Below are 14,900 nucleotides of genomic sequence, written 5' to 3'. Positions count from 1 at the left end.
TCTTGAGTAATCTTGGGATGCCGCTACTTATTTTTCATATTAAATATTAAGACCCAATTTTCCAATGCATATTCAACAATCTGCCAGGTATGTTCACGACAATTAGTGTCATATTTATCAGCTGATGTAAACAAACGGTGAGGGCCAGTGTATAAGACTGTGTTAATGTTCATATCCATATTTAATTCAGAAGGGAAGTAAAAAAATAAACCAGTCAATGATCCACAAGAAGTAGACTGTGTCGCTGTGTTTTGAGATAAGAAGCGGTAAAGCGGAAATTAAAAATGGAAAACCAAATGTGTACTTTTCCATTCTTAAAATAGCAAATGCTAAATTTAGACTGGAGATTCCAAAAGTCATACTTTTTGTAAGTTTGAGCCAATCGTGATTTTCTTGAGCCAATTTAATAATTTTGGAGCCAATTTGCTCATTTGCTCCTTTGAATTTTCACGTGAGTTGATTTAATGGCGGATATTAATTTAATCTACAGCAGATTTTTTAAGTCGCTGACTGGACAACTATTTTGAAATTTTTAGTGGTCCAATTACAAATTAGGTAGCCGTGGGCGACTGGGCGACCGCTAATTTTCAGCCCTGCATATCTTAACGTTAAAATTAACAGTTTCTTCTACATTTACAAAAGTTAAATCAGTGTTTTCATCTGATACCATCAATATTACACAAAAACTTAGCAAATTAATCTTTTTTCTTTCTGTTCTGGGTTTTTTTTTTGTAAATACTGGGCATGGAAAACAATAAATGTTGCGATAAATTACATTTAGGTTAAACCACACTATAATCTAAATAACACTCTAAATCTGTCAGTTTAAAGTTGTGCTATTCCTTAATGTTTGTAGTATTGTGGCAGCAGCTGGAAGTAATGGAGATGATGGTAGTGATGATGGTTTTGCTTTTAAGAGAAAGGAAAAATCTGCAGAGGAGAAGTGTGTTGAGCAGACTGACTACTTAGATTGGTTGAAGGGACAAAAGGAAAAATTGGATAGAGGAAAAGAAATTGGAGTAGAATTGGTATGTAGATTGCTAGAATAAATGGTCTTAAATAAGTGGTTGTATCAGTAGAGTGCTAGAATAAATGGTCTTAAATAAGTGGTTGTATCAGTAGAGTGCTAGAATAAATGGTCTTAAATAAGTGGTTGTATCAGTAGAGTGCTAGAATAAAAATGGTCTTAAATAAGTGGTTGTATCAGTAGAGTGCTAGAATAAATGGACTTAAATAAGTGGTTGTATCAGTTTCAATATTTACATATCTGCTACTATTCTGTTGAGACAGTAAGCTAGGATGATTAGCTTTTAGCTTACATGAGCACAAAGTGCTCATGGGTGAGCTTTTGTGATCACTCTTTGTAGTTCGTAGGGTTTCTTAATCACACAAAAATCATAATCGATCATTTTCGATCAATCATGGATTATATAATTGAAACATTTACAATAACAAAGTAAATATGTACAATGTTCATATCATGCTTTAATTAATATTTATAAGAATTCCATTAATATTCTATATTTTGTGTCACTACCACTTTATCAACTGAAATAAACTAGTTTAAAGATATTATTCTATGCTCATCCTTCAGTAAAATATTTTAATCAAATAAATTCATTAATATCTGTGAAATTGTGAAGTCTCAATTCCAATAAAGGAATGAATAAACTATGTATGGGAACAAGTTAAGTTGGTCCTTTCTTAACAAAACTGCATGTTTTTTTTAGCTCACCTGACCACAAAGTGGTCAAGTGGAGGTATAGTGATGGGGTTATGTCCATCGTCGTGCGTCATGTGTTGTGTGTCGTGTGTTGTCAACAATTAGGTTGTTAACACTCTAGCAGTCACAGTCTTGATTGGATCATAATCAAACTTTGTCAGAATGTTTGATTCAAATAATACAGGCCAAGTTCAAATATGGGTCTTCTCGAGTCAAAAACTCTGTCACAGGAGCTAGAAATTGAAAAATCTTGTTAACACTCTAGTAGCTGCAGTTTTGATCCAAATATCCTGGAAATTGATCAGGAGGGTTTTGATGATTTCTAGGTCATGTTCGAATATGGGTTGTCTCTGGTCAAAAACTAGTTCGAATATGGGTCACATGGGGTCATAAATAGGTCACACTGCCCAAATATAGATAACCTTGTTAACACTCTCGAGGTCACATTTTTTACTCAATTGTCATCAAACTTGGTCAGGATGCTTGTCTAAGACATTGCTCGGATGAGGTTGATTGGTCAGGGGAGCCATCTAGGGCCATCTTGGCCCTATTGTTTAATGACACTATATATTGATATTGTAACCACCTTTACTGTGTAGAATAATTTTATACATAACATCTTCTTTGTGTGAAGTCAAAACATGTTTATTTTATATTTACAAATAGACTGTGTAGCAATCTTAAATATTTTCTGATGTCAAATTTGAGCATAGTATATCTTTAAACTAGAATGCCTCACTGTCAACTATTAACTCCATTATCACCAGTATGCTTTCATATTCATTTGAATTCAACCAAGGCTTTAATTTAGAGTGTTGCTTTAATTTAGAGTGTTGTCATAATACAGTGATTCACTTACGTAATAGCAAGAAAATAATTAGCGATAATCGATTATTAAACTTTGTACTTGATCATCGTCGATTTGTCCTGTAAACGATTAATTTTCAATTATACTCTATCATCGTTTAATCCCTAGTAGTGCATCGTTCAAATCTGTATAATTCTGTTGAGACAGTAAGCTAGGATGATTAGTTTTTAGCTCTCCTGAGCACAAAGTGCTCAAGGGTGAGCTTTTTATTTCGTAAATACTTAATCCACCTGAAACTGCTTTAGATAATCTCTTTCTGACCATATTAACTGTATATGTCATTATCTCCCCAACGGTACAACACATTCAACTCAAACTTGACATATGGATATGTCATGAGAAAAAACAGGTCAAGTTCGAATCTGGTCATGGTTCGATGATTTTTTGGCAGAGTTATGCCCCTTTTACTTTGAAAATAATATGAAATTTTCAGTTTCCGTTCATTATCTCCCCAACAGTACAACACATTCAACTCAAACTTGGCATATGGATATGTCATGAAAAAAATACAGGTCAAGTTTGATTTTGGTCATGGTTCGATGATTTTTGGCAGAGTTATGCCCCTTTTACTTTGAAAACAATATGAAATATTCAGTTTCCGTTCATTATCTCCCCAAAGGTACAACACATTCAACTCAAACTTGACATATAGATGCGTCAAAGGAATGCGCAGGTCAAGTTCAAATTTGGTCATGGTTCAATGATTTTTGGCAGAGTTATGCCCCTTTCACTTTGAAAGTAATATGAAATTTTCAGTTTCCGTTTATTATCTCCCCAATGGTACAACACATTCAACTCAAATTTGACATATGGATATGTTTTTGGGATGCCCAGGCCAAGTTTGAATTTGGTCATGGTTCAATGATTTTTGGCAGAGTAATGTCCCTTTCACTTTGAAAATAATATATGAAATTTACAGTTTCTGTTGATCATCTACCCAACAGTGTTACATATTCAACTTAAATTTGACATATGGATATGTCAAAGGAATGGGCAGGTCAAGTTGGAATTTGGTCATGGTTTGATGATTTTTTGGCAGAGTTATGTCCCTTTCACTTTGAAAATAATAATTATAGATACATCTTAGGAATAAGCAGTTTAAGTTTGAATTTGGTTGTGGTGCAATGATTTTAGACAAACTTATCTTTCCTGAATGTTGGAATAATTTTGAACTTTCAGTTTCAGCTCTCATACTTTTAGCCATTATTTTGGCTACAAATATGCAATATGCTATTTTTAAAAGGTTAAGACTGAATAATTTCAGTGCCTTGAACATTGTATGAAAATGGTTTGTGTTAACATTGAAAAGTTTTAAGGGCTTTGAACTTAAAATGAAAAAAATAATTAATGCACCATCTGAAATTTTGGCTGCATGCGGGGGCATCCGTGGCATGATGACACATTTCTAGTTTGAAAAAAAAGTAGAGGTATTGTTATAGTCCTGGCGGCGTTGCCTTCCACAAACTTGTACCTGGATCATAACTTTTTATGCTCCAGCAAAGTGGGAGCATATAGCATTGCACTTGTCCGTCCGTATGTCTGTCCGTATGTCCCGAAATCTTGTGAACGCAACTCCTCTTAAACCTTATTGCAGATATTGCTTAAACTTCTAGGGATGAACAACCTTAATGTGTAGATGGTAGTAAAGGAAGGAATTTTCGCTGCGACCAAATTTAACAGAATTTATAATGGCCCTTTGTTGATTTTTTCACTATAAACTGTGTAGAAATTTTGTGAACACAACTCCTCTTAAACCGGATGGCAGATTTTGCTTAAACTTCCAGGGATGAACAACCTTAATGTGTAGATGGAAGTGAAGGAAGGAATTTTTGTTGCGACCAAATTTAACAGAATTATGGCCCTTTGTTGATTTTTTCACTATATACCATACATATGTTGTCAGTGGGGGCATCTGTGTCCTTTGGACACAGTTCTAGTTTAGTTCTTGGTGTATTGTCTTCATACTTGGCCACAACAACTCTTGGGACAAGACCTTTCAGTAGACCCCACTAACCTTGACCTTCATCCATAAATGACCTTGACCTTCAAGGTCAAAAGTCCAAATTTTGCTTGTTCTTGCTATTATTGGCTGTAACTTTGTTATTTTTTTAATGGCAATTGGTCTTCAAACTTTTAACATAATAATCTTCAAGGATGCCTTTTAAAATAACCAGACAGACCTTGAAAACCTTCACGTCATAAATAACCTTGACTTTCAAGGTCAAATTTTGAAATTTTCATTTTTTTGGCTGTAAAACTGGACTGTTTAACTTTGCTATTATTAATGGATTGGACTTCATATTATAACAAGAACATTCTTAAGGACAAGACCTTCATGTTGACAAACTCAAATTTTTCCCCTTGGGGCCATTTTAAGGAACCTTTGGACCTTTGAAGGTTTTTTTAAATTAAATTTAATTTTTACTGATTTGTGCCCTTTTAAATGACCATATTTATTGGTGTTGTTTTTATTTCACAAGTAAAAACCCTTTTTTTTGTTTTAACCCCCCGTTTTAAAATTTAAACATGGAGCTTAAATAAACATAAAAATTTTTCTTTTAAGAAAAAACACAATATTAAAAAGTTTCGATAATTTTGGCCAAAAATTTTTTCTTCCCCGAGGGAAGGCTTTTTTAAAAATTAATTTGCCTTTTCCATTTTTTACCCCCCGGGTCTCCCCTTTTTAAATTATTTTGCGTGAATTGTACAAAATTTAAAAAAGGGAACCCCCCCTTTTAGGAGTTTGGCTTTCTTTTTGGTTTTTGCAAAAAGCACATTAGGATCTAAATTTTTTGCACCAATTTTTTTTGTTTTGTTCCGACGAACCCAAACAAATTTAAAAAAACAGGTAAAAACCCTGTCGGGCATTCACAGGTCAAAATGCTTGGGGTGAAATTTTCAATAAAATTCACCCCAAGGGAAAATTTAAAAACAGTTTCCCTTTTTGTTGTTTCCCTAAAAAGGGTTTGACATTAACTTTGTTTCAAAAATGGCCCCAAAACCAATTAAACTATAAATTTAAAAAATTTTTCTCCCCGCTTTTTTTTTGGTCAAAAACTTTCCCGCAAGAAATTTAAAAAACTAAACAAAAAATTTACTGGGCAGTATTATTTACCATTGGTTTTTTTAACCCCCTTTTCGTTAAAAGAAAAAAACATTTTTTTTTTTGGGAAAAAAAATAAAAAAAAAGGAAATAACTTTATAATTAAAACACAACATCCTTTTTTACAGGACCCCTTCATATATATCAACAATCAAAATTGATCTTGACTTACGTTTGACCTCGACTTTGAAGGTCAAATTATTATGCCCCCACTTCAAAGAAGAGGGGTAATATTCTTCTGCTTTGTTCTGTCTGTGGTTCCGTCCATCGCGTCTGTAGGGCCAAAAAGGTTGTCAAAGTAATAATAAAGAAAGTTTAGGCCTAAAGGGAACTTCAAACTTAAAAGTTTTGGGCCTCAAGGGAACTTCAAACCCTTTGGTATGATGATTGGTCATTCGACAAGTTGATGACCCCTATTGATTTTGGGGGTTTAAGTCGGGTCAAAGGGGCAAAAGGTCACATAAGTAAAAACCACGTTTCCGATCAATAACTAAAGAACACTACGGCCAGGAACTTCAAACTTGGTATGGAGATTCGGTCATGACCAGAAGATGACCCCTATTGATTTTGGGGTCAAAGGTCAAGGTTGCATTGACCTTGTAGGTAAGAAGGGTTTCCGATAATAACTAAAAAATTTTAGGCCTAGGGAACTTCAAACTTGATATGATAATTGTTCATGACCAGCAAATAAACCCTGTTGATTTGGGGGAGGTCAAGGGGTCAAAGGTCAAAGGGCCACATTTGATCTTGTAGGTAAAAACCAGTTTCCGATCAAATAACTAAAGAACGCTTAGGCCTTGGAACTTCAGAACTTGGTATTGATGATTGCTCAAGTGAACAAGCAGATGCCCCAAATTTGATTTTTCGGTAGGGTACAAAGGAGGTTCAAAGGCAAGGTCACATTGATTTTTGAGATAAAAACGTTTTCAGATCAAATAACAAAGAAACACTTAGGTCTAGGAACTTTCAAGCATGGGATGAAAGATTTTTCCCCTGACCCGTAGATGCCCCCGATGGTTTTGGGGGCAAGGGGGCAAAAGGTCAAGGGCCAATTTATCTTGTTGGTTTTAAAACAGTTTTGACGTTTTTTAACTTGGCAACCAAAGAGTTGTTTTGGGCCCCCAAACTTTTGGGAGGTGTAAATTTTACTTGAAAAAATTAAAATGACCCCTATTGATTTTGGGGGCAAAAGGGGGCAATGGTCAAGGGCGTATTAACCTTTTAGGGGAAACTGTTTCCTATCAAAAACTTCAAAAACAATAGCTGCTAGCCCCCAAACTTTTAGGGCATTGGGCGGCCAAATAGATGACCCCTATTTATTTTTGGGTTTGGGGGGCAGTTTCCCCCCCAAAATTGGGGCCCCCCCTAAATTAATAAGATTTGACCCCAAAACTCAACAACTTGGGTTGGGGTTTATTTTTTAATTAAACTAAAAATGCTTTTCGTATACACATTTGAAGGTCTTATGTAATATAACAACTTAGCTGTCATTAATGAGGCCTACATGATTCATAAAATTTATGCATATATTATTTGGTAAGATTTGTAATAACGTTATCATAAAATTGCTGCACACAATAATTATTACCTAGTGACTAGTCATGACCAGTAGATAACACTTATTGATTTTTTGTTCACTAGGTCAAAAGTCAGTCATTAATAACCTGATCACATGACTAAGTGGCTGCCAATAGGCATACATGTTTTACAAACATATCTTGTTTAATTTTCATTGATTATGGGTATAATTGGCTGTAATTTGTAATCAATTAATGGATTAGTTTCATACATGGACAAAACAACTTTTTGGACAAGATATTGTAAAATGTTAAATTAATCTTGACCTTTAAATGACCTTGGCCATTAAGGCCAAAGTATTGAATTTTGGTTGAGTTGTCATAATTTTGTTATTCATGTATGGATTTGATTGATATGTAGACAAAACAATAAGTGTGATCAAACAGACATGTGGAATCAGTTAGATATGACCTTAACCTTTAAATGACCTTGACCGTCAAATGATTTTGATTAAATTTTGATTATATTTTCTCAACTTTGTCATTTATTATGCCCCTGCCATAAAATGGCTGGGGTTATAGTGTTACCCTGTTCCATCATCATCAGTTTCCTTTCATTATCTTAGTAACAGTTGCACACATTCAGATCAAATTTGACATATGGATATATCATGAGAAAATACAGGTCAAGTTTAGAATTTGGTCATGGTCCGATGAGTTTTGACAGAGTTATGCCCCTTGATTAAATTTTCAGTTTCCGTTCATTATGTCCCCAACGGTATTACACATTCAACTCAAATTTGACATATGAATATGTCAAAAGAATGCGCAGGTGATGGTCGAATTTGGTCATGGTTCGATGAGTTATGCCCCATTTCACTTTGAAAATGTTTGAAATTATCAGTTTCCGTTCATTATCTCCCCAACAGTATTACACATTCAACTCAAATTTGACATATGGATACCTCAAAGGAATGCGCAGGTCAAGTTTGAATTAGGTCATGGTTTAGGTGATTTTTGGCAGAGTTATGCCCCTTTCACTTTGAAAATAATATGAAATTTTCAGTTTCCGTTCATTATCTCCCCAACGGTATTACACATTCAACTCAAATTTATCATATGGATACATCAAAGGAATGCGCAGGTCAAGTTTGAATTTGGTCATGGTTGGATGATTTTTGGCAGAGTTATGCCCCTTTCACTTTGAAAATAATATGGAATTTTCAATTTCCTTCCATTATCTCCCCAACGTTATGACACATTTAACTCAAATTTGACATATGAATACGTCAAAGGAATGAGCAGGTTAAGTTTGAATTTGGTCATGGGTCGGTGATTTCTGGCAGAGTAATGCCCCTTTAACTTTGACAATAATATGAAATTTTCAGTTTGCGTTCATTATCTCAGCAACAGTATAACACATTCAACTCAAATTTGACATATGGATATGTCAAAGGAATGCACAGGTCAAGTTTGAATTTGGTCATGGTTTGATGATATCTGGCAGGGTAATGCCCCTGTAACTTTGAAAAAGAAGGAAATTTACAGTTTCCCTTCATTATCTCCCTAACACCTGTACATATTTAACTCATATTTAACATATGGATATGTCATAAGAATACACTGGTCAGGTTTGAATTTGGTCATGGTTTGATGATAGCTGATAGAGTTATCCCTGTTGAACTTTGAAAAAAATCAGAAATTTTTAGTTTCAGTTCCCCGATGGTTGTAAACATTCAACTCAAATTTGACATATAGATACATCTTAGGAATAAGCAGTTCAATTTTGACTTAGGTGATGGTTCAATGATTTTGGGCAAAGTTATCTCCCTTGAATGTTTGAAAAATTTTGAATTTTCAGTTTCAGCACTCGTACGTTTGTGCGAAATGTATGTAGTCATTATTTTGGCTACAGATTATGAGATATGCAATTTACAAAAAGGTTAACACTGAATAGTGTCAGTGCCTTTTGAACTTGTATAAAAAATTAAAAAATGGTTTGTGTTTAACAATTGAATAGTTTTAAGGCTTAATTTTGAACTTAAACCCTTTCGCCGCCAAATAAATAGCGAAATGTTTAGCTCAAGCGCCAAATATTTTCTTGGAAATTCTTGGAAAATAATACTAATTTGACTTCAAATTTAATAACTTTTTTTTATTTCTTTAGATATTCCCTTGAAATTTTGAAGGGTAGATAGCTGATATAATTCCTTAAAAAAATACAATGCAGCGAAGGCGGTGATACACAACATTGTACCATTTTGCGCTTTTGTTGTGGGTATGCAAATGTTCCAAGTTTTTGATCCAGTAGATCCACACCACCCATGGACCTTTGATTATACACTTCACGCCATGACTTGGTTTTTTTCAACCTCTCTGGGTGTCCTCCATTCTGCAACCTCTTTGGGCGTAATTCTTTTGTCAACGCGTGTGTTACTGTCGATTGTTGCATTAGAAAAATGTTACTCTCTTTGTATTTCATTGCCAGGCAACATTGTCACCAAATCGGCCCTTGACCTTCATAAATACTGGGTCTTCTCCTTTTTGCAAAGCGCGTACCTAGTTGGAAGTGTAATTCTAAAGGCATGTTTTCCGTCCAGCTTTTACAGTTTCCCGCACGCTCCAATCCATGTTATTTTGCAATTTCCCCTTGTTAAAGGTTGGGTGACGTGAGTTATTAGTAATTATCAGTAAAAACTTTGTGTCCTTTATTCTCAAAACCATTAGTAACTTTAGGCAGATACTCTCTGTTAATTTTGAAAACTTCTGGAAATAAGTTTCTAAAGAACCTTTACCACAATAGGTCAGAAATTTCAGAGCATATCCAGTTTTGCTGCTCACAAAGTGCATACTGCTTTATTGCCCCAAACTTATAAGGCTTGGCAGGTAGGTACTGTCGAAAACTTACACGTCCCTTGAAATCGTATTAATACTTTCGTCTATTTGGATAAACTGGCATCTTGGTCCATATACATTCAAATATGTAGGTTCACAAACTGTTCATTTAGGGGCGCCCGTATTTTCCAGAAGTGATCAAAGAGTCGCCGTCACCGCGTGCAGGCCTGTCCTCCTCATTGTTTGCGAAGTGAAGAAATGACGTCAATAGTTCATATCGGTTCCTAGACATAATGTCAGTAAATGGGAAGATAATGTCAACCAATATGTACTCCAATAATCTTTCTAAGGAGTTTTTCTGAGCAAGCCCCCATTGCTATTTGTTAGAGCTATGTTAGGCTTTAATTTCATCTGGAGTAGTTTCTTCCCATTCGTTGAACCGCTTGAATAGCGTGGAAATCACTTGGATTGTCAAAAAAACTGTGTTGCATTTTAGCGATTGGTTTCCGTTGCATATCAAATCAATAGCAAATCTACTGGGGAAGAAAAGCCCAAAGTAAATCAACAGGGCTATATTGCTCTGTATTTACAAAGAACACCCGCTGGGGCTGTAAATGCAGGCAGCCAATCTGGAGTATAGGGGTCAATAGGGTCATACATTGTCCAATTAAAATCGCCATTCATTGTCAATTTCTCTTTGCCTTGGTTTCAGGTCCGTCTATTATTTACTCTAGCTGGCTGTCCTCTTCTTAGCTGCCTGAGGCAATTCTACCACGACCACGTCTATTTGGCAGCTTGGCCACGTCTAGGACCACGGGTACGACCACGTCTGGTTTTCCTCGCCCTCGGGCCTTGCGGTGGTTTGGTCGTCACTGGTGTCACTGTCACTGCTATCTGGAATACAAAAGCATGAAATATATTTTTTACTTCAAAATATTATAAAAATTAATGAATTTCAAACACATATAACAGAGGATTTTATTCAAATGCATTGTTATCTGCACAGTATCTGAACAACCAAACCTTCATATTACGCTCTAAATGTCAAAATAAACATTTCTAAACTTGCACATGTTCGGAAAGCACATTTCGACCCCGAATTAGTACTTTGAACAAATTATATCCTTCTGTTACTAAAATAGAAACACAAATGCCAGTCCATCTTAAATTAGACATTATTATGCTGCATAAAATATTCACATTATGTAGAAATTAATGCCCAATAATTGAGTCAATTTATAAAAAAAAACCTAAAAATACTTACCAGATTCTTCAGTTTGAACCACTGATTGAGGTGTCTGTTGATCTAAGTGACACAGTACTTTCACTATCAAATCGCGTCCGAGTCATCATTTAACATATCCGAATCGTATGCAATGTCATTGTTTTTCACTACCCGCTGTCATTTATTACTAAATCTAGCACTTGTTGCCGAGTATACGACCTCTTCCGTTTGCTGGAAGCCATCTTGTTTTCACACAAATTGTCAAAAATATTTCATCAACTTTAACTCGGCGTAGATCACTTATTTTTTACGATAAAAAAAACATTATTTTTTGGCGAACAAGGAAGTGAAAGCCTCGTTTTACAAAATACATACCGGTTCCGTGCAAATTACACATCATGAGAATATTTAAAAGGATATGGGTAACTAAATTACCAGTGTCTGTCGCACAAGTGCGACTTCGGCGGTCTGAGTGGCTGATCGCCACATGTGCGACATCGGCGGCGAAAGGGTTAAAATAAAAAAAATAGTTTTCCAAACAAATTTATGTAACTTAATATTATAAACATCTGAAATTTGTGTGCATGGGGGGGCGGGGGGGGCATCCGTGGCATGATGACACATTTCTAGTTTTATGGAAAGGATTCATACTTGGACAAAAGCAACTAGTGTCCTCCCCCAACAAAAAAAAAAAAAAAATAAAAAAACAGACTAACAAGGAATATAAAAATGAAAAACTTTTTAGTCCCCTACTGGTTAACCAGAGGGGACTTTTTTACCCTCCGTCTGTTTGTCAGCTCGACTTTTCTATGAAAAGGGGAGCTATCCTACTCGCCCGGCGTCGGCGTCGAAAACATTTTTAGCTCGTCGGCTATCCGGCGTCGGGTCGCGTCACACCTTGGTTAAGTTTTTCGTACCACCCCACTTTATTTCAGAAGTTTATTACAAGTATGGCTTTGAAACTAACCATACTTGTTCACCATCATAACCTCCATCTACAGACAAGAGTACATAACTCTGTCAAGGTTTTTGACAGAATTATGGCCCTTTTTTGACTTAGAAAGTGTATTGAGCTTGGTTAAGTTTTTTGTACCACCTCACTTTATTTCAAAACCATTGGAGGTATTGCTTTGAAACTGACCATACTTGTTTACCATCACGACCTTCATCAACAGACAAGAGGACATAACTCTGTCAAGGTTTTTGACAGAATTATGCCCCTTTTTGACTTAGAAAATACATTGAATATGGGTAAAATCCACTTATTGCCTTAACCCTTTGAGATATTGCTTTGAAACTTTTAATGCTATTTCACATCATTACCCCCATCTGTACGCAAGAGAAGGTAACTCTGTCAAGGATTTGTTTTAAAAAATTAAGGCCTTTTATCGACTTAGAATTAAATTTATTTAAGGCTCAACTCAGTTTTTTTTTCTTTCTTACCAGCCCTCTTTTGACTTAAACATTTCAAACTTTGCTGCAGTGTTCAAGGGTATCACACAATTCAGTAAAATAATTCTTCACTAAATATCTTAATGCTCATGGCCATTGTTCACTTTAAAAATACAGAGATTCTTGTATTGCCTTTTACTGGCAAAAACTTTTTTTATTGGCAAGCAATAAAAAGCGCGCTGTCTACGGACAGCTCTTGTTATGAAACTTGACATATGGGAGATGGCCCATCTGGAGAATACGCATGTCTTTCTTTTCTTCTTATGTTGAAAATTTTGGTTGCTGTGGCAACAAATAGACTGAAAATATGGCATATTTAACACCTAAACTGGATGTAGTGATAATGCAAAAAGTACTAAAAATATTTTTATGAAACTTGAAATATGGATAGATGGTAGTATGGAGATTATACACATCATTTTAATCATTTAAAGGGAGTATATTGACAACTGTTATACTTAACAAACATCGGCAACCTCGTCAAGATTTCTGATTCTAGTTTTTATACGCTATTTCACTACAGGTTCTGTATTTCTTAAAGTATTTACTTCAAATTTCTTCGAATCACTTGCCCCTCACCGCTGTGGGTTCGAATCCCGACAGGGACTTTGGATTCTTTCATGTGAGGAAGCTATCCAGCTAGCTTACGGAACATCGGTGGTTCTACTCAGGTGCCCGTTCGTGCCTGAAATAATGCACGGAAGGGCACCTGAGGTCTTCCTCCACCAAAAGCTGGAACGTCGCGATATGACCTATACTGTGTCGATGTGACGTAAAACCCAAAAACAAACAAACAAAACTTCAAATTTCAAATATAAGTTTCTGGTCATGAACCACATCATATGTGACAAGGTTTACAACTCTAACACAAAAATTATCAGAATTACCTCCCTTGAACTTAGAAATTTAATGAAAAAAATGTTTGAACTTAGATTTTTTTTTGAGAAATTGGTATTTTTTACTCCAACTTCTTCATTCCTTATAGGATTAACTTCAAACTCCCACATCTTAATAATATGACAAGGTTTATAAATCTAGAATCCATATTTCTAGAATCATCTCCTCCTTAAACTTTGAATTTTTCTTATTCATTCTTTAACTTTCTTATTAGCTCGACTATTCGAAGAATATGGAGAGCTATTGTAGTCGCCCCGGCGTCCACTTCGGCGTCTGGTTAAAGCTTTTTGTAAAGTCAAATATCTCAATTATTGCTTGAGATATTCAATTGAAACTTAAATACTTTATAGTAACAATGTACATCAGATTGACAAGTTGGATAACTCTGCCTACAATGTTTACAGAATTATGCTCCTTTTTAACTTAGAAATTTTGGTTAAAGTTTTTTGTAAAGTCAAATATCTCAATTAATGCTTGAGATATTCAAACTTACAATATTTATTATCCCTCGTTGAAAGTGTGGCTAAAAAGAACAATAGGGAGAACAATAGAGTAGCCACATAATTACTTTCCTATGAGAACGTCCGTCCTTCCGTCCGTCCGTTCCCTTTTTGTCGCACGTATGCACCTTGGGGTTCTCTTGTGGATTTATTCAGTATTTGTAGTATTTGCCCTTTACTTAATACAAGATTTTTCGTTTTCAACTTGGGCAGATGTAGCCAAAAAAAAAAAAAAATTGACCTAGAGACATAAGGTTGACAAATCAGTGGAGTGTGGGGGTACCCGTGTCATATGGACACATTTCTAGTAATTTTCAAACTTAATTTTTGTCCAGAGCATAACTCAAAAAGCTTATGAGATATCAACATGAAACTTCATAGGTGGATAGATCTCACTCAGGAGGTGTGCAGTGCACAAGAATGATGACTCTACCCTGCATAATTTTTGAGTTATTGCCCTTTGTTATTTTTATGCCCCCGGGCATATAGTGATTGAAACGTCCGTCCGTCTGTCCGTACGAGGTTAACCTAGAACGGCAAGTTGGATTTTTCTTAAGTTCTACCTGTACCAATGGCTTCTAAGTTTACACAGTTACTAATCAATACAAAGTACATGCTCTGGGCAAGTTTCATAACTCTGGCTTTCATATTTACCAAGTTATTGCCCTTTTCAGCACTTAGAAAATGAATAATGGTTAACCTAAAACGGCAAGTTGGAAATATCTTAAGTTCTATCTATACTAATGGCTTTATAATTTACACACTTACTTATCAATACAA

General features: G+C 35.3%; 1 protein-coding gene across 1 annotated transcript in view; it reads left to right on the top strand.

Annotated features, from left to right (window-relative positions):
- The first annotated feature begins 758 nt into the window (after positions 1–758).
- LOC132719389 (protein KRI1 homolog) overlaps positions 759–14,900 on the top strand; it is a 171,878-nt gene continuing 157,736 nt past the window's right edge. Inside the window, exons 1-2 of the mRNA XM_060703150.1 lie at positions 759–763; positions 857–1,028. Of these exons, the coding sequence (XP_060559133.1) occupies positions 759–763; positions 857–1,028 (177 nt within the window). The remainder of the gene's footprint in view (positions 764–856; positions 1,029–14,900) is intronic.

This window comes from Ruditapes philippinarum, unplaced genomic scaffold (genome assembly GCF_026571515.1).
Source record: "Ruditapes philippinarum isolate M1 unplaced genomic scaffold, ASM2657151v2 ctg1489_1_1_1_1, whole genome shotgun sequence".
In the NCBI taxonomy this organism is placed as follows: domain Eukaryota; kingdom Metazoa; phylum Mollusca; class Bivalvia; order Venerida; family Veneridae; genus Ruditapes; species Ruditapes philippinarum.
The sequence above is the reverse complement of the archived record's forward strand: the minus strand, read 5'-3'. Positions and strand labels throughout refer to the sequence as shown.